At 38.0% G+C, this 24650-nt stretch overlaps 1 protein-coding gene across 4 annotated transcripts in view; it reads right to left on the bottom strand.

Moving 5' to 3' along the window:
* The window catches only part of LOC150106162 (oxysterol-binding protein-related protein 8-like), a 387947-nt gene that overhangs the window by 287610 nt on the left and 75687 nt on the right, over window positions 1–24650 (bottom strand). For all 4 annotated transcript variants that reach the window (XM_090394505.1, XM_090394508.1, XM_090394504.1 and 1 more), the window contains exon 4: window positions 17222–17305. In XM_090394505.1, coding sequence (XP_090250631.1) covers window positions 17222–17305 — 84 coding nt within the window. The remainder of the gene's footprint in view (window positions 1–17221; window positions 17306–24650) is intronic.

Raw genomic sequence — 24650 nt, 5'->3', positions numbered from 1 at the left:
AGTTGCTTTCTCTAAAGCCTTAAAAAATTTCCTCCACTTCTACCTTAGTAGAACCACCTTCGGTGGGACCATAGATCTAAATAAGTCTCATCATCCAGTTCCCCATTCTAATATTTGACCACATCACTCTACTTGAGACTGCCTACCATTCAAGAAGATTAGCCTCGTATTGAGTGTTGATACTATGGCTACTCCTTCTTTTCTTTGGTTGTCATTGCCTGAATATAACATTTTATATTTATTGCTCAGAAAGATCTCATCAATTTTTGTCTTTTTTTTCCCCATTTCAGTCACCCTTATTATGTTGATCTGGTACTTATACAACTCCTCAGCTAGCTCCATTTCTTTGCCATTCAGGCTCCTTATGTTGATATTACTGATCTTGAACTCTGGTGATGTTGAGTTGGGGGGTGTGTGTTCAGATTTGTTCCAGTAGCTGACTTTTTGCTGGTTCCCGTGAAAACAACGGGGGCCTCGTTTAACCGGGCGATGCCCCAGCAGGCATGAAATTCTACCATGTTGTACCATCATATTATATTTTGGTTTAAGCCAATAAGAATACAATTTGGTCAGCTAAATTCCAAATTACCAGCCCATCCTCATTCGTTCAGTATCCAGGTAGATACCTAACAGAGTGCACCACAAGAAGGTGAGGACTGGACATGAGATCAGAAGCCTTGTTCGGTTCTCTGCATTCCTTTAAAGGCTACATCTCAGTTATACAGCTTTGACCCTTTCCTTACAACAAAATTTATATTTGAGACCTTCTTCTAGATTATCCTCTTGTGGTTGTTCATGAATTGAAAGAAATTGATTGATTTCAAATAAATCCATTATTCTTAGAATATGTTCATATAACCCTTTCTGCCAAATTGGCTACCTTGTAGCCACCATGTTACATTAACAAGTTTGTTCTTTTCTCTATTCCCTTAATCCACCATATCATACATGCATGCACCAGCTTCAAATCTACTTGTTAATGGCTGAAAGTGCAGTGTAGTACTTGAATTATGTATACTTGCCAAATCTACATTTGTCCTTTGCCACCATTATGCAAAGTTGCTGAAATTAGCAAACCATTATAACATAACATTTTACAAAATGAATTACATAACTTTAATTTATTATGGATACATAAGTGAATTTAATTACAACAATCAGTTAAATTTCACGATGGAGTATTACATTATGGTAAATGGAGGGGGGGGGGAATGTGTTTTATTTAACCTTATTTCTTTCTAATTAATTTTTATTAAGGCTACATAATACATAAGTCATCTAAAAAAAAAAGAAAGTAATAAAAAAATCAGCTAACTCCTTTATAATCCCATAAAGGGAGTAGGGAAAGCTATTTTAGCCCTATCTAACTTTTAGAGACAGTAAGCAGTTCAATCTCCATTGGTAGCCAATCAGGAATAGCTGGTCCAAGGCCATCACTAATTTAAGCAGCTCACAGTGAAGAGATGGCTCAAACAAGTGTCACCATCTCATGGTCCCTAACAAAACAATTTTTTAATGTCTGAAATAGTGTGGGTTCTACAGTCGATTTTCTTGAGTTTAAGGAGGAAAAACCTGAGTTTCTGAGAGAAAAAACCCACTTGCCCATGCCAGAGATCGACTAACTTGAGAACCAGTCAAAAAAAGGCTTAGAAAATGTTTTTCTAGTCAACGACTAGGCATGAACTTAAGCCAATCATTGGGTGGTTTAGCACTGAGGAGTGCAAACACCACTTCTACTGAGCTGCATAGGCTCTTATAAGTCATCTAATAAAAAAATAAAATAAATGTGGTATATCAGAATGAAGCTCATCAGATACTCTACAATACCAATGCTGAAATAGTGCAGAAGTCATATTTCTCATTTATGAGGTCTGGAAAGTTCTGATAAACATCTAGAACAAAAATGTTATTAAAGCAACTGATATAACCACAAGAAAGAACATATGAGGAACTATCAGGTGGTTTAATATCAGTTTTATTCTAGATGTTTATCAGAACTTTCCAGACCCCCTCCCCCTCCAAGAGTAGTGAACAGTGTAACACCTTATTAGTAAATTATTCTAGATTAGAGCTAGTTGTTCAAAGATTTTTCACTTGGTTATAAATTAAATTTAAAAAATTTAATTAAATTAAAACCCAGGTGGCCCAGCAATTGTGGACATCCAAGAGGAGCAGATCAGGGCAATGACTAGTCTCACAAAGCAATGGCAGACAGGCATAATAATACCAGTCTTCAAGAAGGGAGACGAGCGAATGCAGCAACTATCGTGGCATCTCTCTGCTCAGCCTGCCTGGGAAAGTATATGCTAGGTGCTTGGAAAGAAGGTGCAGAAGCATAGTTGAGTCAAAGTTCCAGGAAGAACAATGTGGCTTTCGTCCTGGTAGAAGCACAACTGACCAAATCTTCACTTTAAGGCAAGTCTTTGAGAAATCGTGGGGAATATGCCAAGAATGTCTACATATGTTTTGTGGACTTGGAGAAGGCATATGACCGGGTTCCTCAGGATAAGCTTTGGCAAGTAGTACAGGATTGGATGGAGTATGGAGTGGATGGCCAACTATCAGCTGCCATCAAGTCCCGGTATGAATGCCCTGAGTTTTGTGTCAGGGTAAACAGCACAAAGTCTGAACCTTTCACAGTCTCCGTTGGCCTCCGCCAAGTTTGGGTTCTGTCACCCCTTCTTTTCATAATATTTATGGACTGGATTGATAGGCACAGCAGAGGCAGTGAGTGTGTCAGAATTGGAAGATGTAGCATTGGATGTCTGCTTTTTGCAGATGACCTAGTTCTGCTTAGCTCTTACACAGATGACCTCCAGTGGACCCTGGATAGGTTTGTAGCTGTTTGTGCAGAAGCCGGAATAAAGATCAGTGGCCAAAACTGAAACATTTGTGGTCTCAAGACAATATATATATATATGCATAAATACATTCTCTTAATAAAGAATATAATATTTAAAAAAATTCAGTTTGGAAATCAGTGGATTAGATATTTGCATTATTTTATTATTATATCGTATTATAGTAATACTAAACTATTAGTATTAATTTATGTAGCATCCTCTACAGTAGAACACTAGTTCACTGTCCTATCTGATGTCATAAATTTTATGGATCATCAGATCCATAAACTTTTGCTGCAGACCTGGACCAGTCTGTACCAGCAGATGGAAAGGAAAAACACTGCTCAAGAGGACAAACAATAATCACAAGTATACTTAGATTAATTTCAATTGAAAAAAAATTATTAGCATTGTTCACATGCCTGTCAGAATATGATGTTTCATATTCTGACATTCATGTGAACAATTTGTGTGAAATTACTGGTAACAGCAAATGTTACAAGCAGCTCTAGATGCTAAATCAGTGCAGGTGGAACAGACAAGCCAGATACAGCTGTAAACATTAAAATCTCAAAAGAAAGACATATGGATGCGTAAGGGTCAAAACTGTATAACTGAGAGGAGACCTCCACATAGCCTTTAAAGGAATGCGGAAAAACGACCAGAGCTTCTGACCTAATGCCCAATCCTCACCTTCTTGTGGTACACCCTGTTAAGTATCTATCTGGATACTAAACGAACGAGGACAAGCTGGCAATTTGGGATTTAGCCATCCAAATTGTATTCTTATTGGCTTAAACCAAAATACAAAATGATGATACAACATGACAAAATTTCATGCCAGCTGGGGCATCGCCTGGTTAAACAAGCCCCCGCCCCCATTGTTTTCATCAGGGAACCAGGGCGAACAGCAAAAAGTCAACTATAGGAACAAATCTGAACACACACCCCAACTCAACATCAGCAGAATTAAAAATCGGTACTATCAACATAAGAAGACTGAATAGCAAAGAAATGGAGCTAACTGAGAAATTAGATAAGTACCAATCGACATAATAGGGGTGACTGAAACAAAAAAGACAAAAACTGGTGAGATCTTTCTGAGCAATAAATACAAAATATTATATACAGGCAATGACAATCAAGGAAAAGAAGGAGTAGCCATAGTATTCAACACTAAATACGAGGCTAAACTTCTTGAATGGTAGACGGTCTCAAGTAGAGTGATGTGGTCAAATATGAGAATGAGGAACTGAGCAATGAGACTTATTTATGCCTATGGCCCACAGAAGGTTCTACTAAGGTAGGAGTGGTGGAATTTTTTAATGCTTTGGAGAAAGCAAATGACACAATGAAAAAGGAAAAGTTGGTCCTTGTTGGGGATCTAAATAGCAGAGTAGGAAATGATTATCAGACGTACAAAAATATTTTGGGAAAATTTGGAGAAAAGAGCAAAGCTAATAATAATGGCAAATACCTGTTGGATTTCTGCTCAGGACCTGGATTAGTTATTACTAACACTATGTCCCAACATAAAAATGTGCAAAAATTCACATGGAGAGAAGAGGCAAGGAATAAGAAAAGTCTCATTCACTATGTTATTGTTGATAGTGATGTTTTCTCCCTGGTGCAGGACACCAGGTCTTGAGCAGGATAAAACTGAATTTCATATTGTAAAGAATATGAAATCAACCAAGAATAGGAATCAACAATCAATCAAGAATAGGAAGTCAACAATAAGTAAGAAAGTTGTAAAGCGAATAAAAGTTGAGCAGCTCTCAGATGTGAACTGTAGACTAAAATACAGAAATATTATTGAAAAGAAAATGAAAGTGTTTGAGAACAGGAATCAAACCTTGGAGAATCAGTGGCAAACTCTGAAGGAAACATTGATTGATTCTGCCAGAGAGGCATGTGGTGAGGTTGTGTGCAAGGATAAAAAAATCAGAACTCCCTGGTGGACACAGGAAGTTAAAGAGGCAGTGAAGGAAAAGAAGAAAGCATATCAAAATTTCCTGGCAAATAAGTCAGCTTGTGCTCTTAGAGAATACAGAGACAAATGCAAGAATGCTAAACACTGTGTAAAACTAGCTAAACAAGTCATGGGAGGACTTTGGCAAGAATATAGAAAATAAATATCAAGAAGGTGGCAAAATATTCTGGAGGTTGTTGAAGAAGCTTAGGAATGGGGGAAAGAGTGCTGTAAAAGGAATTAGAGATGATAAAGGTGAAATGAAAACAGGAGAAAAAGATATCCTTGAAGTATGGAGTAATTACTTTGAAAAACTGTTAAATGAAACAAGCAGTGATGACAGCACAGTGGTAAAAAACACTGACCAGGCATGCAGTCAGGAATACATATCCATACTTGAAGTAGAAAAAGCCATCAAAGGCTTGAAATGTGGAAAGGCAGCAGGAGTAGATGATATTCGACCAGAAATGCTGAAGTATGGTGGTATAAGAGTCTTACAGTGGCTGCACTGCATAGTTCAGAAAGCCGGGACAGAGGGACGAATTCCCAATGATTGGAGTAGAGCTCTCATAGTACCCATATATAAAAAGGGAAATAAAACTGAATGTGAGAATTACAGAGGTATTTCCCTACTGAGTGTTCCTGGCAAGATCTATGCAAGTATACTTGAGAAACGGTTGAGAAGAATTGTGGAAGAAAAGCTTGGTGAAGAACAAGCTGGATTCAGGCCAAATAGAGGCTGTCAGGATCAGATCTTTACTTTACGACAAATAGTCGAGAAAGCATGGGAATATAACAAAGATCTGTATTTAAGTTTTGTCGATTTGGAAAAGGCATATGACAAGGTGCCAAGAGAGAAGCTATTCAATACCCTGCAGTTATATGGTGTCAATTGGGCATTATATCAAGCCCCATTTATACTTAGTCTTTATTTGAGTTGTAAGTCAGCAGTTAGAATTGAAGGAAGTATAGGAAGATGGTTTAATGTTAAATCTGGTGTGAGACAAGGATGTACATTATCCCCTCTGTTATTCATTATCTATATGGATCACATTATGAAGGAATGTGGTATTAAACCTGATATAAAAATTGGAGATGTTAATGTCAGCTCTTTGCTTTATGCAGATGATGTTATACTTCTAAATAAATCCGCTACAAGTCTGCAAGATTCTCTGACTAAATTGAATAGCTGTTGTAATAGATATGGTATGAAGGTCAGTAATAAAAAGACAAAGACAATGAAAATAGGCAGAATCATTGAAAATGTCAACTGTGTTGTGAATGGAGAACCTGTGGAACAAGTAAAACATTTCAGCTACTTAGGCACAATTTTTACTGAAGATGGTAAACTAAATATAGAAATAGACAACAGAATCAGCAAAGCTGGTATCATGGGAAGTCAATTGAATAAATTCATATGGAATAAGAAAGAAATTAGTCGGAACACTAAATTAGCTGTATATACAAGACAGTGTTCAAACCGATTTTAACTTATGGATCTGAGAGCTGGGTCAGAAGTAAAACACTTGACCAAAGACTAGAGACCACAGATATGAGAGTCCTGAGAAAGATTAGAGGCATGAACAGATGGCATCAATGTCAATATCATATTAAAAATGAGGGTATTAGGAAAGAACTTGACATTGTCAGCATCCAGGAATGCGTTAGCAGAGCTAATCTCAGATGGTATGGTCACTTAAATAGAATGGGAGAGGAAAGATTAGCAAAACAAGTGTTCTCTGCCAGGTTGGCAGGAAAACGACCCAGAGGAAGACCAAGATATAGGTGGATTGATACTGTACAAAGTGCCTTAGACGATAGAAATATAAGATCTGATAATGTTGGAGTCTTGACAAGTAACAGACTGATTTGGAGGAAAATTGTAGATAGGAAGTTAGTAATGATGTAATTTTTTCATATAGTACTGTCATATCCTGTACACCCCTTGAGGGTACATGGCAGGAATTTGATGATGATGATGATGATTGTAAAGAATAACATGTAAGAAAGTTTTAAAGCGAATAAAAGTTGAGCAGCTCTAAGATGTGAAATGTAGACTAAAATACACAAAGATTATTGAAGAAAAAATGAAAGAGTTTGAGAACAGGAACCAAACCTTGGAGAAAACCCTGATTGATTCAGCAAGAGAGGCATGTGGTGAAATTGTCTGCAAGGATAGAAAAATCAGAACTCCATGGTGGACACAGGAAGTTAAAGAGGCAGTGAAGGAAAAGAAGAAAGGATATCAAAAGTTCCTGGCAAGTAAGTCAGCTTGTGCTCTTAGAGAATACAAATACAAATGCAAGAAAGCTAAACACTGTGTAAAATTAGTTAAACAAACGTCATGGGAGGACTTGGGTGAGAACATAGAAAATAAATATCAAGAAGGTGGCAAAATATTCTGAAGGTTGTAGAAGAAGCTTAGAAATGGAGAAAGAGTGCTGTAAAAGGAGTTAGAGATGATACAGGTGATATGAAAACAGGAGAAAAAGATATCCATGAAGTATGGAGTAATTACTTCAAAAAATTGCTAAATGAACAGGCATATACTGTCAGGAATAGATATCCATACTTGAAATAGAAAAAGCCATCAAAGGCTTGAAATGTGGAAAGGCATCAGGAGTATATGATATTCGACCAGAAATGCCAAAGTATGGTGTTATAAAAGTCTTACAGTGGTTGCGCTACATAGTTCAGAAGGCCTGGACAGAGGGATGAATTCCTGATGATTGGAGCAGAGCTCTCATAGTACCCATATATAAAAAGGTAAATAAAACTAAATGTGAATATTACAGAGGTATTTCCCTAATGAGTGTTCCTGGTAAGATTTATGCAAGTATACTTGAGAAACGGTTGAGAAGAATTGTGGGAAAAAAGCTTTGTGAAGAACAAGCTGGATTAAGGCCAAATAGAGGCTGACAGGATCAGATCATCACTTTACGATAGATAGTTGAGAAATCATGGGAAAATAACAAAGATCTGTATTTAAGTTTTGTCGATCTGGAAAAGGCATATGACAAAGTGCCAAGAGAGAAGCTATTCAATACGCTACAGTTATATGGTGTCAAGGAGCATTATATCAAGCAATACTTAGTCTTTATTTGAGATGCAAGTCAGCAGTTAGAATTGAAGGAAGTACAGGAAGATGGTTTAATGTTAAATCTGGTGTGAGACAAGGATGTACATTATCCCCTGTGTTATTCATTATCTATATGGATCACATTATGAAGGAAAGTGGTATTAAACCTGATATCAAAATTGGAGATGTTAATGTCAGCTCTTTGCTTTATGCGGATGATGTTATACTTTTAAATAAATCCACTACAAGTCTGCAAGATTCCCTGACTAAATTGAATAACTGTTGTAAGAGATATGGTATGAAGGTCAGCAATAAAAAGACAAAGACAATGAAAATAGTCAGAATCATTGAAAATGTCAACTGCTTTCTGAACGGAGAACATGTGGAACAAGCAAAACATTTCAGCTACCTAGGGACGACTTTTAGTGAAGATGGTAAATTAAATATGGAAGTAGACAATAGAATCAACAAAGCTGGCATGGTAGGAAGTCAACTGAATAAATTCATATGGAATAAGAGAGAAATTAGTGGGAACACTAAATTAGCTGTATACAAGACAGTGTTCAAACTAGTTTTAACTTATGGATCTGTGAGCTGGGTCAGAAGTAAAACTAGAGACTGCAGATATGAAAGTCCTGAGAAAGATTAGAGGCATGAACAGATGGCATCAATGCCAATATCATATTAAAAACGAGGATATTAGGAAAGAACATGACATTGTCAGCATCCAGGAATGTGTTAGCAGAGCTAATCTCAGGTAGTATGGTCACTTAAACAGAATGGGCGAGAAAAGATTAGCAAAACAAGCGTTCTCTGCCAGGTTGGCAGGAAAACCACCCAGAGGAAGACCAAGATATAGGTGGATTGATACGGTACAAAGTTCTTTAGGTGATAGAAATATAAGATGTGATAATGTTGGAGTCTTGACAAGTAACAGACTGATTTGGAGGAAAATTGTAGATAGGAAGTTAGTAATGATGTAAATTTTTCATGTAGTACTATCATATCCTGTACATTAAATTCCTGCCATGTACCCCTTAAGGGTACATGGCAGGAATTTGACGATGAAGAAAGACATACCATTAGAAGTTGTACTGGAAAAATCAAGATGTAAAGATAGAAAACACAAGTTTCAGAAATGCCAGTTACATAACTCTTGAGAGACTACAACCAAATTTGAATAGAATGATATCAAAGAGATTTTCAGCAGAAAATTTGCCTCCTGCCCAAATGGATGGCAAGTTTTCTAGTTCCTTGGATCGGGCATCAGATACAACTTCTGCTCATCTGTGCTCGCACCACTCTCTCATCCAGATTTCACCAGTGTTAAAGCACCTAAAGATAAAGCTAACCTTCCTCTTCTGAGATGACCAGCAAATCACCTCCTACCATACCAGTAAATGAGCACCATATAATGTCTGTGATTTTACTGAAAAAAAAAAAAAAAAATTATCAGAAGAATGCTAAACAAGTTAGATCCTAAAAAGTCTTCTGGTTTTGATAGCATCTCTCCAATTGTACTCAAACATTGTGCATCAGTGCTAATATCTGTAATGTCTATTATAGCTAATATAATCTCTTCTTCCCACTATACTCAACTGGCATTTATCCCAATGCATGGAAGCAAGCATATATAAAATCTATTCCAAAAAAGGGAAATAAAAAGTAGTACCATCAAACTATGAACTAACTCCCATCCAAAATAATGGAGACATCAATAGTGACTAGCAGTATGAATTCTGCTAATCTAAATTCACAGATGACCTCTTAGTCTATATCACCCACCAATGTACACATGCAAAGATAAAGTTCAGAGAAATTGGATAAAGGATTTAAAAACAATAATATAACAACAATTTATAGTATAACCAAGTTAAAAAAACTCATCTACAGTACACTACATTGCTACGATGTACACTACAGTGCTAACCAGTTCCTTAAACACTGAACTCCATAGCATTCCTCAATGGGATGAGGTAACCTGGTCATCTTGAATGACACAGAACAGTCTTGACTTTTCTCTCATAAAAGAGATCTCAATACAAATCACCAGAAAGGATCAGATCTATCACGTTTGCCTGACATTTAGCTACTGGCATAAACTCATCTCATAAATAGCTTCTCACTTCTAAAAAACGATGAATTCTTTTCTGCTCAAGAAGATATTTTTAATTCATCCAGCTACTAAGTAAATACAAATCCCAATCCTCCCATCCTTAGAATACTGTTCACATGCTTGACATACAGCACCTAAAACTTTCCTAAAAATTCTCACTTTTTAGAGGAGAGTTAATTCATCTAATAGATAATCCCCATCCCCACCTCATTAATTTACTACAATTTCTTCTCAACTTTGCATCATCTGCAAACAACTGCATATCATCATTTAAACCTTCTCAATATCATTAATATTGAGAAGGTTGAAATTGCTGAAGTTAAACAGCAATGTCTTCAAAATAGGCCCTTGGGGGGGGGGGGCACATTACGTGACTTTCTTCTTTTGGTTCTCCCATATCTTGCCTCCTCAGATTTCTATTCATCACAGCCATTACTCTCCCTTCCAGCAAGTCTCAGCAGCTGATTAGTACCAAATACATGTAAAGGCAGTCCAGCTGTCTTATATAGTTCCATCAATTTCTCAAATGGGGTGCTTAAGGGTCAAAGCTGTATAACTGAGAGGAGACCTCCACATAGCCTTTAAAGGAATGTGGAGAACCGACCAGGGCTTCTGACCTAATGTCCAATCCTCACCTTCTCGTGGTGCACCCTGTTGGGTATCTACTTTGATACTGAACGAACGAGGATGGGCTGGCAATTTGGGATTTAGCCGACCAAATTGTATTCTTATTGGTTAAACCAAAATAAAAAATGATGGTACAACATGACAAAATTTCATGCCGGCTGGGGCGTCGTCCGGTTAAACAAGGCCCCCGTTGTTTTCGCCAGGGAACCAGGGCGAACAGCGAAAAGTCAGCTACTGGAACAAATCTGAAAACAAACCCCAACTCAACATCACCAGAGTTAAAGATCGGTACTATCAACGTAAGAAGCCTGAATGGCAAAGAAATGGAGCTAGCTGAGGAATTAGATAAGTACCAGATCGACATAATAGGGGTGACTGAAACAAAAAAGACCAAAACTGGTGAGATCTTTCTGAGCAATAAATACAAAATGTTATATTCAGGCAATAACAATCAAGGAAAAGAAGGAGTAGCCATAGTATTCAACACAAAATACGAGGCTAATCTTCTTGAATGGCAGTCAGTCTCAAGTAGAGTAATGTGGGCAAATATGAGAATAGGGAACTGGACAATGAGACTTATTTGTGCCTATGGTCCAACAGAAGGTTCTACTAAGGTAGAAGTGGAGGAATTTTTTGAGGCTTTAGAAAAAGCAACTGACACAATGAAAAAGGAAAAGTTGGTCCTTGTTGGGGATCTAAATAGTAGAGTAGGAAATGATTGTGAGACATACAAAAATATTTTGGGAAAATTTGGAGAAAAGAGCAAAGCTAATAATAATGGCAAATATCTGTTGGATTTCTGCTCAGGACATGGACTGGTTATTACTAACACCATGTTCCAACATAAAAATGTGCACAAATTCACATGGAGAGAAGAGGCTAGGAATAAGAAAAGTCTCATTGACTATGTTATTGTTGATAGTGATGTTTTCTCCCTGGTGCAGGACACCAGAGTGTACAGAGGATTTGAAATTGGAAGTGATCACTATTTAGTCTTGAGCAGGATAAAATTGAATTTCATATTGAAAAGAATAACATGTAAGAAAGTTTTAAAGCGAATAAAAGTTGAGCAGCTCTCAGATGTAAACTGTAGACTAAAATACAGAAATATTATTGAAATGAAAATGAAAGAGTTTGAGAACAGGAATCAAACCTTGGAGATTCAGTGGCAAACTCTGAAGGAAACATTGATTGATTCTGCCAGAGAGGCATGTGGTGAGGTTGTGTGCAAAGATAAAAAAATCAGAACTCCCTGGTGGACACAGGAAGTTAAAGAGGCAGTGAAGGAAAAGAAGAAAGCATATCAAAAGTTCCTGGCAAATAAGTCAGCTTTTACTCTTACAGAATACAGAGACAAATGTAAGAAAGCTAAACAGTGTGTAAAACTAGCTAAACAAAAGTCATGGGAGGACTTTGGCAAGAATATAGAAAATAAATATCAAGAAGGTGGCAAAATATTCTGGAGGTTGTTGAAGAAGCTTAGGAATGGAGGAAAGAGTGCTGTAAAAGGAATTAGAGATGATAAAGGTGAAATGAAAACAGGAGAAAAAGATATCCTTGAAGTATGGAGTAATTACTTTGAAAATCTGCTAAATGAAACAAGCAGTGATGACAGCACAGTGATAAAAAACACTGACCAGGCATGCAGTCAGGAATACATATCCATACTTGAAGTAGAAAAAGCCATCAAAGGCTTGAAATGTGGAAAGGCAGCAGGAGTAGATGATATTCGACCAGAAATGCTGAAGTATGGTGGTATAAGAGTCTTACAGTGGCTGCACTGCATAGTTCAGAAAGCCTGGACAGAGGGACGAATTCCCGATGATTGGAGTAGAGCTCTCATAGTACCCATATATAAAAAGGGAAATAAAACTGAATGTGAGAATTACAGAGGTATTTCCCTACTGAGTGTTCCTGGCAAGATCTATGCAAGTATACTTGAGAAACGGTTGAGAAGAATTGTGGAAGAAAAGCTTGGTGAAGAACAAGCTGGATTCAGGCCAAATAGAGGCTGTCAGGATCAGATCTTCACTTTACGACAAATAGTCGAGAAAGCATGGGAATATAACAAAGATCTGTAGTTAAGTTTTGTCGATTTGGAAAAGGCATATGACAAGGTGCCAAGAGAGAAGCTATTCAATACGCTGCAGTTATATGGTGTCAATGGGGCATTATATCAAGCAATACTTAGTCTTTATTTGAGTTGTGAGTCAGCAGTTAGAATTGAAGGAAGTACAGGAAGATGGTTTAATGTTAAATCTGGTGTGAGACAAGGATGTACATTATCCCCTCTGTTATTCATTATCTATATGGATCACATTATGAAGGAATGTGGTATTAAACCTGATATCAAAATTGGAGATGTTAATGTCAGCTCTTTGCTTTATGCGGATGATGTTATACTTCTAAATAAATCCGCTACAAGTCTGCAAGATTCTTTGACTAAATTGAATAGCTGTTGTAATAGATATGGTATGAAGGTCAGCAATAAAAAGACAAAGACAATGAAAATAGGCAGAATCATTGAAAATGTCAACTGTGTTGTGAATGGAGAACCTGTGGAACAAGTAAAACATTTCAGCTACTTAGGCACAATTTTTACTGAAGATGGTAAACTAAATATAGAAATAGACAACAGAATCAGCAAAGCTGGTATCGTGGGAAGTCAATTGAATAAATTCATATGGAATAAGAAAGAAATTAGTCGAAACACTAAATTAGCTGTATACAAGACTGTGTTCAAACCAATTTTAACTTATGGATCTGAGAGCTGGGTCAGAAGTAAAACACTTGACCAAAGACTAGAGACCACAGATATGAGAGTCCTGAGAAAGATTATCGGCGTGAACAGATGGCATCAATGGCAATATCATATTAAAAATGAGGATATTAGGAAAGAACTTGACATTGTCAGCATCCAGGAATGCGTTAGCAGAGCTAATCTCAGATGGTATGGTCACTTAAATAGAATGGGAGAGGAAAGATTAGCAAAACAAGTGTTCTCTGCCAGGTTGGCAGGAAAACGACCCAGAGGAAGACCAAGATATAGGTGGATTGATACGGTACAAAGTGCCTTAGAGGATAGAAATATAAGATCTGATAATGTTGGAGTCTTGACAAGTAACAGACTGATATGGAGGAAAATTGTAGATAGGAAGTTAGTAATGATGTAATTTTTTCATGTAGTACTGTCATATCCTGTACACCCCTTGAGGGTACATGGCAGGAATTTGATGATGATGATGATGAATTTCTCAAATTCATCCCACATGTTCACAAAACATACACAGTCCTTTTTCCCCTCACAATAGCTCTGCTAGCATACCATTCATAATCTCTGCTTGCCACCTGGACTCATCACTATCATACCTGGGCAACACTAACTACCTTTCCTATCATACTGTTATCTTTTACTCTCCTCAAAAACTTACTGATATCCAACTTTTTACCAACAAATTATTTGTTCCTAACATCATGACAAACTCTTTTGCTTGCTTACTCTTCATATCCAACGTACCAATCACTCTGCTCATTCTATCTCCAAGAAAATAAACCCTATAGACTATCTTATTCACAACACAGAGCCACTACTGAATCATTCATTACCTCTTTCATATGGCTTTTATTCCAATCTTCCTCTCTTCCATGAATATCTATAATTCTCATTTTACTTCACATTTGCTTCATTTCTTGCCTCATCTTCAACAACTCTACTTTCATGTCTTGAATTATGTTCTCACTGGCATTCATGCTCTCTAATTTCGCAGTTACACTCTCTTGTTGCCTTTCATGTGTGTGTGTGTGGCTCCCATCCACAAAAAGTTTATTTGTAAACCTATAATACATTCGTACTGTGGCTAAGGAATTTTTCCCCATTTTTATTGATTTCATATATTTTTACATGGTCTGGAACCATTCTCGAGGGACCAAACATGACAATTTTTTTCAATCCACTTCAAGTCTCCAATAAGTGGGTCAGTGGTCTCACACCAGGTAACGAAATTCATCTATCATCTAAAGACAATCACAAATATCCATGTCCACAGTAGGATTCAAACCCATGGCCTAATAGTTGGAGAGTGGATACACTAACCAGTCAGCGAATCAAGCCATCAACTAACTATTATTGTCAATGCCTTCTTTCATACTCTGATTTGTATATCTTTCACTATCACTCATGCCTTCAACTACATTCTCTACAACACTCCTGATTTCATGCCTTTCAACCATTAACATTTGTCACTTCGTTTTCCCACTTCCAATACATTTTGCTATTTTGGAATTCCCTCGTGAAACACTTCCAACAGATCCTTTCTCCACTCTTGCTCTTATACCACAATCCATTCTCCCCTGCTAAAGAGGACAGAGCATATTATATTATATGAAATCCCTCATGTCAAACTTGAACAATGACATTATGGGTGCTACTGTTCTTGTTCACATTGGCACCAGGAACAATGCTATTTATGCAATATACACTTTACAAATCTAGCAAAACAAAACATTTTCAATCACACTGTCATAAAGAAAGATAATACCAATAATCAATGATACTGTGAGATATATATTAAAATAGATCGCTTATCAATGCGATAGAACAGGGGTTCCCAACCTTTTTGTTTCCTAGAGCACATTCTAAAATACCGGTAGGGCGATGGGCACCATCTATTTTTTCAAGCAAATTTTTTGAATTCTCTTGTTAAATGAATGCAACTTCGAATGCACATCTACTTTACATTGTATGCATTTAATAATCGTCATGTGTCATTAATGCATGCGTCATATAGCAGGCCATGAATTGTTGCGTGATGTGCACGTGATTATTTCAAACTATACAGCACATGGTTGAACAGCAGCGGGCACACATAAATTGATCGACGGGCGCCATGGTGCCTGCAGGCATAGGGTTGGGAACGCCTGCTCTAGAACAATTGTTCCAGTCATTTGAGAGGTCATCTGCCTTCTCTAATGACATGAAAAAATTATTCTACTTCTTTGGTAGAAACTTCTGTGGGACAAATACATACCAATAAGTGTCACTGTCCAATTCTCCATTTTGACATTTGCCCACATCACACAACTTGTAAGTGCTAGCAACCTAGAAGACTATCTTCATGTTTAGTGCAGAATACTACATCTACTTCTTCCTTTTCTTGATCACAATTACCTGAATGTAACAGCTTGTAGTTGTTATTTAAAAGAATGTCAACTGCTAAGAAGTACACATCAACATAATAGGTAACACCAACAATTATGTTGATGTGGTACTTCTCTAATTCTTCTGCCAGTTTCAATTCTTTTGCACTGATATTGATATTTATGTTGATTTTTCAAGGAAAAATTTTAGCAGAAAAGCAGGAATGTGTTAGCAAGCAGAAAGAAAGACAAGAAGAATTACATGTGAACAAAAGGTTAATGTGAAAGACTGTCTGCTGAACATGAATTGTAAGTAATTGTAATACTGAACAAGAATGTATGTCAAGTATCTATGTTTATGAAATAATGTATATTAATGGTGAATTAGGCATAACCAAGGTATGTCTTATATTCAGTTAATGTTATGCTAGATTGTGAATTAGCTTAGAACTAAGGTTAGATTAGAAAGAATTGAGACAAGCAAGAGAATTGTAATGACATTGTATATATATGTGAATGTAACTCGTTCTGTACATATTTCTGTTTGACTTAATTAAATGGTTTGTAAACAACACTTTGGACTGATTTAGTCAATGCACTATCATAAAAAATTTGAATCTGCATAAAATAGAAGTTTATATGATTTATATTTAAGCCAAGGCTAGTTTAAAGTAAGAATAATATAAGCAGGGAATACGAACGATATCTGTTTTGTCTTTGGTTTTAAAAATCTTATAATCTCGCACTCAATATATAGTCTAACTAGTGCAGTCGTAAAACAAATAAATTTGTTAGACTATAGAGCGTGGGAGATAAGATATAGTTGAAATACATAAATGGCAGAGTCCATAGTTAAGGTAGCTGTCCATTCCCAAATATTAAATAAAGCTAAGCAAAGCAGGGTAAATAGAAATACATATATAATTATAATAAATGGAACAGTCCACTACATTATAACAATATCATGAGCAGTGTGGATGACAAAGGGACCTTCTGTGATGAGTCTTTGACTCCATGAGGATCTTGGGATGATAATAATAATAACAATGGTCATCTCAAGAATAATTGCTTCATCTCATTCTGATAACTGATTATAAAAATTATCATCTGCTACTCTACTATATTTTTCATTCATATTACTAGAGGATATAACAATAGTTTCACATACCCTATTACTTATGGCAAGTCAAAACCATTCTCTAGATGACTTTCCTGTTTAAACCTATCTGTCAATTCTTATATTACATTTATTAGTAATGACCTGTTTTTCAATTTTGTGAAGTAAAATAACTGATGTCTTATGTACTCTTGAAGTCTTTCAAATCAAAATTTAATTTTCAGTTGATGTATCAGAGTTCACAAATTTACAGAATTTTTTTTTTTTTTTTTTTTAATACATTTCTCAACTCGCACAACAGTGATACCTAACCAAAAGTGAAACATATTACCTGAAAAAAGTGAAGAAGGAGATATATCCGACATATAAGAATTACCAGGAAGAAGGAGGCTGGTGTGTCTGGTCCGTATATTTTCTAGGAAAATAAAAAAAATAAAATAAATTTTCAATTACTACATCAGAATATCAAACAGAATAACATTATCAATGAATAATCATAATCACTTCCTTATGTATACCTTTAAGGAGAATACAGGATATTAAGATAGTATTACACAATTAATTTTACATTATTAATACCTTCCTATCAATTGTTCTTTTTTTTCTGAATTAATCTGCTATTTGTCAGATTTCCTATATTGTCAGATCATGCAGTTCATTCTTCTAAGGCAGTATTAACTGCATCAGTTCACCAAGATCTTGGACTTCCTCTGGATATTTCGAATATCATCCTAGCATTCAACAACTGTTCTGATGACCTTTCCTCTCTCTCATTCTATTTAAGTATATATACAGTACTACAGATTAGCTCTGCTCACATATTCTTAAAAATTCTTAATGGTCTGTCTTATTTGTAACTCGACTGTTGGATTCATAAATTAAAATTGGCTTAGACACTGTCTTGTATTATTGCTAGTTTGGTGTTGTGACTAAATTCTCTCTCATTCATAAATTCTCAAATTGTTCACAAATTGTCTCTAAGGCCATACCTAAATTGATGAAACTAACTATTCTAAAGAGGATCTCTCTTGAAACTTTGACATCAAGAATAAATCAATGAATCTCTCACCGATTCATTCTATCATTGGTTTATTTTTAATTTGTTTAATTTTGTTTTCTTTACATTTAATTTTCTTCAAACCTCAAAATCTTAAAATTCTGATGGCTGCTGTTTATTTTTCTAAAACAATTCATCGTGATCGTTTGCAATTTTTGTACCTTCTCACTGACAGTTCTGAGCTGGGGAGGATTTCTGGAATTACAACTATTATATAGTTCAACTTTCAGAATTTTTGATATCTTTGAACTTCTCTGTTCTGTTTATTAAAATTTGTACATCCTACCTATAGAAAATCTAAGACAGTCCCTCTGAAAAATATATACATACATACATCTTCAAGGCCCACTCTTCCTAATTGGGTTGTGGGAGCAAAAGCTGCAAGAGGAACTTCCAATGGTCACGATTCTCTGCCACCAAGTTCAGGTGTTCTGGTGGGATTCCCAAACGTGTCCACCCAAGGTTTTGGATATAATCTATCCAATGAGTCCTTGGCCTTCCACGTGGCCTCCCACCTGGCTTGGCAAAGAGGGCCTGCTGAGGGAGCCTCTCTTGTGGCATTCTGACCAGGTGCCTGTACCAGCGTAACTGTGATCTCTCAACACAGAGAAGCAGCAGTTGAGTATTGAGGGTTTCCTGAATTGCAGAGCTTCTGACTCTGTCGAGTTTTGTCAGCCCTGCAATTCAGGGCTGACAAAAGTTAAGCCAGAAGGCAAAGCTGGCTGTCTTCAACACAGTCTTGCCTTCTGGTTTAACTCCCGCTTCAATACTACTGAACGGCCAAGCTCCTGCAATATTGAGCTTGCTAAGCCAATTCGAGTATCTAGCTCTACGTCCCATTTTCCATCATTCGTGAATATGGACCCAAGGTATTTAAACTTCTCCACCTGTCTCATTGGGATTCCACTTACATTTAGAGTGCACTGGGATGGTTGTCTTGAGAACACAAATGTTTCAGTTTTGGCCAGTGGCACACTCAGGATTTAACCTTTGGGGGGGGGGGGGGAGGCGAGTTGAGTAGACGTTTTGCGAATACACACTACACATCACATATGACCTGTAACTGAGCATCTGCAGTGATCGCTAATTCATAAGTAGCACACAACATAAATAAAAAAAAAAAAAGAATTTTAATTAGGAAAAGATTTTTGGAAATTTTTCTAGTTTTTCCTTTTCTTTGGGGAGTGTCTGGGCCCCTTGGCCCCCCTCTGGGTGTGCCACTGGTTTTGGCCACACTGATCTTCATTCCGGCGTCTGCACAAACAGCTACAAACCTATCCAGGGTCCACTGGAGGTCATCTGTGGAAGAGTTAAGAGTGGAAGAGTTAGGTCATCTGCAAAAAGCAGACGTCCAATGCTACATTTTCCAATTCTGACACACTCACTGCCTCGGCTGTGCCTATCAATCCAGTCTATAAATATTATGAAAAGGAGGGGTGACAGAACACACCCTTGGCGGAGGTCAACGGAGACTGTGAAAGGTTCAGACTTTGTGCTGTTTACCCTGACACAAAACTCTGGGTATTCACACAGGGACTTGATGGCAGCTAATAGTTGACCATCCACTCCATACTCCTATACTACTTGCCAAAGCTTATCCCGAGGAACCCAGTCATATGCCTTCTCCAAGTCCACAAAACATGTGTAGACATTCTTGGCATATTCCCAAGATTTCTCAAAGACTTGCCTTAAAGTGAAGATTTGGTCAGTTGTGCTTCTACCAGGACGAAAGCCACATTGTTCATCCTGGAACTTTGACTCAACTATGCTCCTGCACCGTCTTTCCAAGCACTTAGCATACACTTTCCCAGGCAGGCTGAGCAGAGAGATGCCATGATAGTTACTGCAATCCTTCTGGTCTCCCTTCTTAAAGACTGGTATTATTATGCCTGTCTGCCATTGTTTTGGTGCTCGCCCAGATATCCAAGCAGCCTGACACACTCAAGTCAGCCAGAGAACACCGTCTCGATTTAAGGCTTTTAGCATTTCGGGCCGAATTTCATCATCGCCAGCAGCCTTGCACGATTTTAGCAATTTTATTGCTAAATGGACCTCTTCTGCTGTGAGACTAGTCATTGCCCCAATTTGCACCTCTTGGATGTCCACAACTGCTGGGCCACCCGGGTTAAGAAGGCTCTCAAATTATTCCCTCCACCTGTGGAGGATATCCTTCTCGGTTGTTAAAAGTGTACCATCAGAGGCCTTAATTACCCTTGTTGTGCACGATTTCCTCTCTCGAAGGCAGCGGATGGTCCCAGAATACTTTGTTTGCATTTGCATAGGATGAATCTAATCTTTCTCCAAAGGATTTCCAAGCCTTCTGCTTTGCTGTCTTTACTGCCTTAGCAGCAGCTTTTCGTGCCTCAGTATACTGCAAACGCATCTCAGGTGACCTGATTCTAAGCCATGTTAGGTAGGACTCCTTTTTTGCCCGGACAGTTTTTTGGACTGCTTGGTTCCACCGAGGTGTCCTTTTCTCACTGCCTGTTGCCACGGCAAGCCACTTTCTGCCACACCATGAGAGTGCAGAGGCAGTGACAGCTGTTCTGAACAGCTTCCATTCCTCCTCAACATCTGCAGTATGTTTGGAAATCTCTTTGAACCTGGAGGAAATGTCATCTGCAAAATTCTTCCTCACAGCCTCATTTTCCAATGTCTCCCATTTCACACGGTATAGCTGCTTAGGCCTACCAGCGTTGGTGGTAGCATCTGGTTTCTGAAGCCGCAGAGTGCACACAACAAGGTGGTGGTCAGTTGACAATTCTGCCCCTCTTCTTACACAAACGTCCAACACTGAGGAAAATAGGTCTGCTGAGACTATAAAGAAGTCAATCAGAGACCTTTGTTCTAGTGTATCCCTGTACCAGGTATACTTATGGACTTCTCGGTGCTGGAAGAAGGTATTCATTATGGACAAGCTATTAGTACAGCAGAAGTCCAATAATTTCAACCCGTTCGCGTTAAGGTCAGGGGCACCGTTCCTCCCAACCACACCCCTCCATGTCTGGTCATCTGTTCCAACATGTGCATTGAAGAGTTACCCATTAGCAGGACTGATTCCATGTTTGCCACCCTGTCAAAAGCAGCATCCACTTCCTCTAGGAAGGCAGAGTATTCTGACTCCAGGTTAGGTGCATAGGCTTGCACCACAGCTAAATCATGGTTTTTCATCTGAAGCCTTAATACACATACCCGTCCCCCCAATGGAATCCACTCAACAACACAGTCTGACAGCTGGGGGCTTGTGAGTATCCCCACACCCACCTGAGCAGACATTGTCGGGCTTACACCAGAGTAGTAGAGCTTCCACCCCTTATCCAGGTCGACAGTTCCAGAGCCTCTCCTCTTGGTTGAAGAAAGCTCAACTAAGTCTAGCCGGTAGCACTTGGCTTCCTCAACCAGTTCCAACTCCTTCCCTGTCAGAGAGAAGATGTTCCAGTTGCCTAAAGCCACAGTCTGGTGCCGTTGTCATTGCCATTTCCGTCCTTTTGCAGAACCATTTCTTTGCACTGCCCCTAAACACCTCCCCAAACGGGTAGCAGGCCCATTGATGAAGTTTCCTCTAGCAGAGTGCTGAGGAGTGGTGTCTAAGGGACACTGTAACATATTTTTCGAACGGGTCCCTCTGCCTAAAACCCGAACGCGTCCCTTGGTAACCCGTGCGACGGATGATGCGGTATGAACATTTTTTGATGGCCTGATCATGTTACGGTGTTTGATAATGTCCTGTTAGCACAAGACGGAATGACATAGAAAAATAGGAAAGATTCCCCTCCAATCATACTCTAATAGCATTCGGGGGAAGGAGCAAGAAGAGAAGAAAGAAAGAATCAAGGGAGGAAGAGGAGGGACCAGTCTACAGATAATATAACAGATGTATATTACATGAAGTAAGGCATGTTCCAGCATCAGGTACCTCGGGTTTGCCACACCCGTACTCACTAAAGTGAGCCCCTGAGGATGAAAAATATATATATAGTTATTTTCCCAAAATTCTTTTATCTCTTCAAAGTTCTTGTAAGAGCCAAATACACTATGCTTGCCTCCTGCTCAAACAGTAATCGAGCCTTCTGGTCCCCTTGCCAAGGCTGTTGAGCAAAACTTCTGCTCTGTTTCCACTTCTCTCTCATCTTGATGGTACAATGGCAACATCTCCTAAAGATAAGGAAGATCTCTTGGCATCAGTATTCTCTAAATGTTCTTTAACACGTTCGCTGCCAACTACGAGTATACGCGTAGTTGGTAAACCAGCCACACAAGCCAGCTACGAGTATACTCGTAGGACGCTTACCGCCGGCAACGAGATTACTATACTGACCTTGAACAAGTGAAAATGCTTGGCTTGTGGAACTAGCATCAAAACTGTGTATTCTCATATAAGGTATATGCTCTGCACAAGCCAACTACGAGTATACTCGTATGATGCTTAACGCTGGCAACGAGATTACCGTACTGAATTTGTAGAAGATAATTTGCTCGGCGTACGGGAACAGACTCTGCCGAAGTAGAGTCTCTGAACAGACTCTGCCGTGTTAAAGGATAAAGATAAATCTCTTGAGCTATTCCATAAATCACACTCAGCATTCTCCTCTATCTTTCATCAGAAAGACAGGAAAATACTCAGTAGTGCCGATACTAATAAGTCCTCTGGCCCAGATAGTATCTCCTCCAGTGGTATTTGTACTAACCAGATGGATGCTCCAAAACTAGCATCCATCCTGTATCACCTTTATAAATTGTCCTACACTGCTCTCAAACATGATAAAGAACATCACAACAAGCATCTCCTTAACTACCTAGAGACCCATCAGTTAATTAGTAATCACCAATCTAGATCTTGATGTTCAAGATCATGTCAGGGTAGATGGTTCCCTTATCTGTTTCTTTCAATCAATGCCAAAGTACTCAAAAGCTGGTACAGTTCAACAGGAAACTGTTACAGTTTCCTGTTGAATAGGCTCATTCTCTTAACAGTGCACAAAATTAACATCTATGAATGTCTCCATGTTCTCTCCCCACCTTCCATATAAAAAAAATATTTCATCATACAATATCCTATAAATTAAAGATGCCAAGAAATTAATACTTGGCTTAATCCTTAATCCTAGTGTAATCAAACAAAGTGTGTGCATTTGCTTCAACCTTGGTATTTCTTCTGGATCTAGCTTTTGCTGATGAGACTTCAATAAAGTCAAAACCAGTCTGGGGTAGTGGCCCTCTCTTAATGCATAGCATTATACACACTCAAAAGAATGTTTGCTTTGCATTATGGGATACTAAGGCAACCGATGTGAAGTCATTAGCCTCTATAATAAGTAGCCCAGTCGTGAAGATACTTCAGGCACAAACTTTGTGCACTTGGATAAAGAATTAAACCAAGAATATAATTACTAAAATAAAGAACCAAAAGGCTTCAATTCGGTGATGCAAAATCACATAAGCAAAGTGGATATTAGATCCAGCATTATTTCAAATGCTGAATGTAGAAACCTTCATAGTTTCTACATTCAGCTTTGAAATAATGCTGGATCTAATATCCACTTTGCTTATCCAAGAATATAATTTCTTGATATCTTTAATTTATAGCATAACCAAATGAAAAAACTTTCAATACAATATCCTATAATGCCCATTCAGAAGTTTACAGACCTCTATTACATCACCCTCTCTCGACTGTTGACCAGGGTATACAGTCCACATAATGTACCTTCCAAAATCCCAATATAAACTTTGTAACTCTTTTTACATCCTTTCCACAGCTTCTTTACCTCTTCAAAACCAGGATACCAAATCTACACACGGTAGTCCAGGTGCAGTTTTTATCAAGGCTTTATAAAGACAAATGATTCCTTATAATGACTTCCACATCCTTACATGCCAATATCCATTTCAACATTGCTGCAATTATTCTCTGGGTTTTATTTGCAATATGACTTATGAACTTGAAATTCCTATCATGATAACTCCAATATCCTTAATCTCTTCATGCAGCATAACTCCACCAACATAATATGCCACTGGAAATCTCATCACACCAAAGTACATAACTTCCCACTTACTAACGTTGAATCGACAGCCATTACCATTTCCTTCATTTCCAGATTATTCAAATCATTCTGTAAGTGCTAGATATCACCATCCCTGATTGCCTTGCTTATCTTGGCATCATCGGCAAACAATCAAACAACACCTGTTCCCTATACATTAACGTATAGAGCGAACAACAGTAGTCCAAGCACTGATCCCTGGGATACACCACTCACTTTAAATCGGACAGATACACACCCAATACATACCACTTATCCAAGTCAGGAGTTTATATTCCCATCCTTTATTCTCCAATTTATGCAACAGCTCTTCACGCAATTTGTATGAGGTAGCGGTGAGCCCAGTGGAGTCTAGAAGAAATAATGTTGGGTATAGAAACAGTGGCATTTTTATGCTTTACACTAATGCCAGGAGTATCTGGAATAAAGGAGAGGAATTGGTGGCACTGATATCATCAACCTGGCCAAAGATTATTGGGATTACAGAGACATGGTTGACAGAAGAGGATATAATAACAGGAATAAAAGTAGCAGGGTGCAGCATTTTTTGCCAGGATAGGAAGGGAAAGCGTGGTGGTGGAGTACTGCTTATGATAAGTGATGACTTATGTCCTCTAAGAGTGGAGGCTTTGGAAGGCAGTGACAATAATGATTTT

Source organism: Typopeltis vanoorti, chromosome 6 (assembly GCF_054136105.1).
Source record: "Typopeltis vanoorti isolate ZY-2024b chromosome 6, IOZ_Tvanoo_1.0, whole genome shotgun sequence".
Taxonomy (NCBI): domain Eukaryota; kingdom Metazoa; phylum Arthropoda; class Arachnida; order Uropygi; family Thelyphonidae; genus Typopeltis; species Typopeltis vanoorti.
Note: the sequence above shows the minus strand (reverse complement) of the source record. Positions and strands in the feature narration are given on the sequence as shown.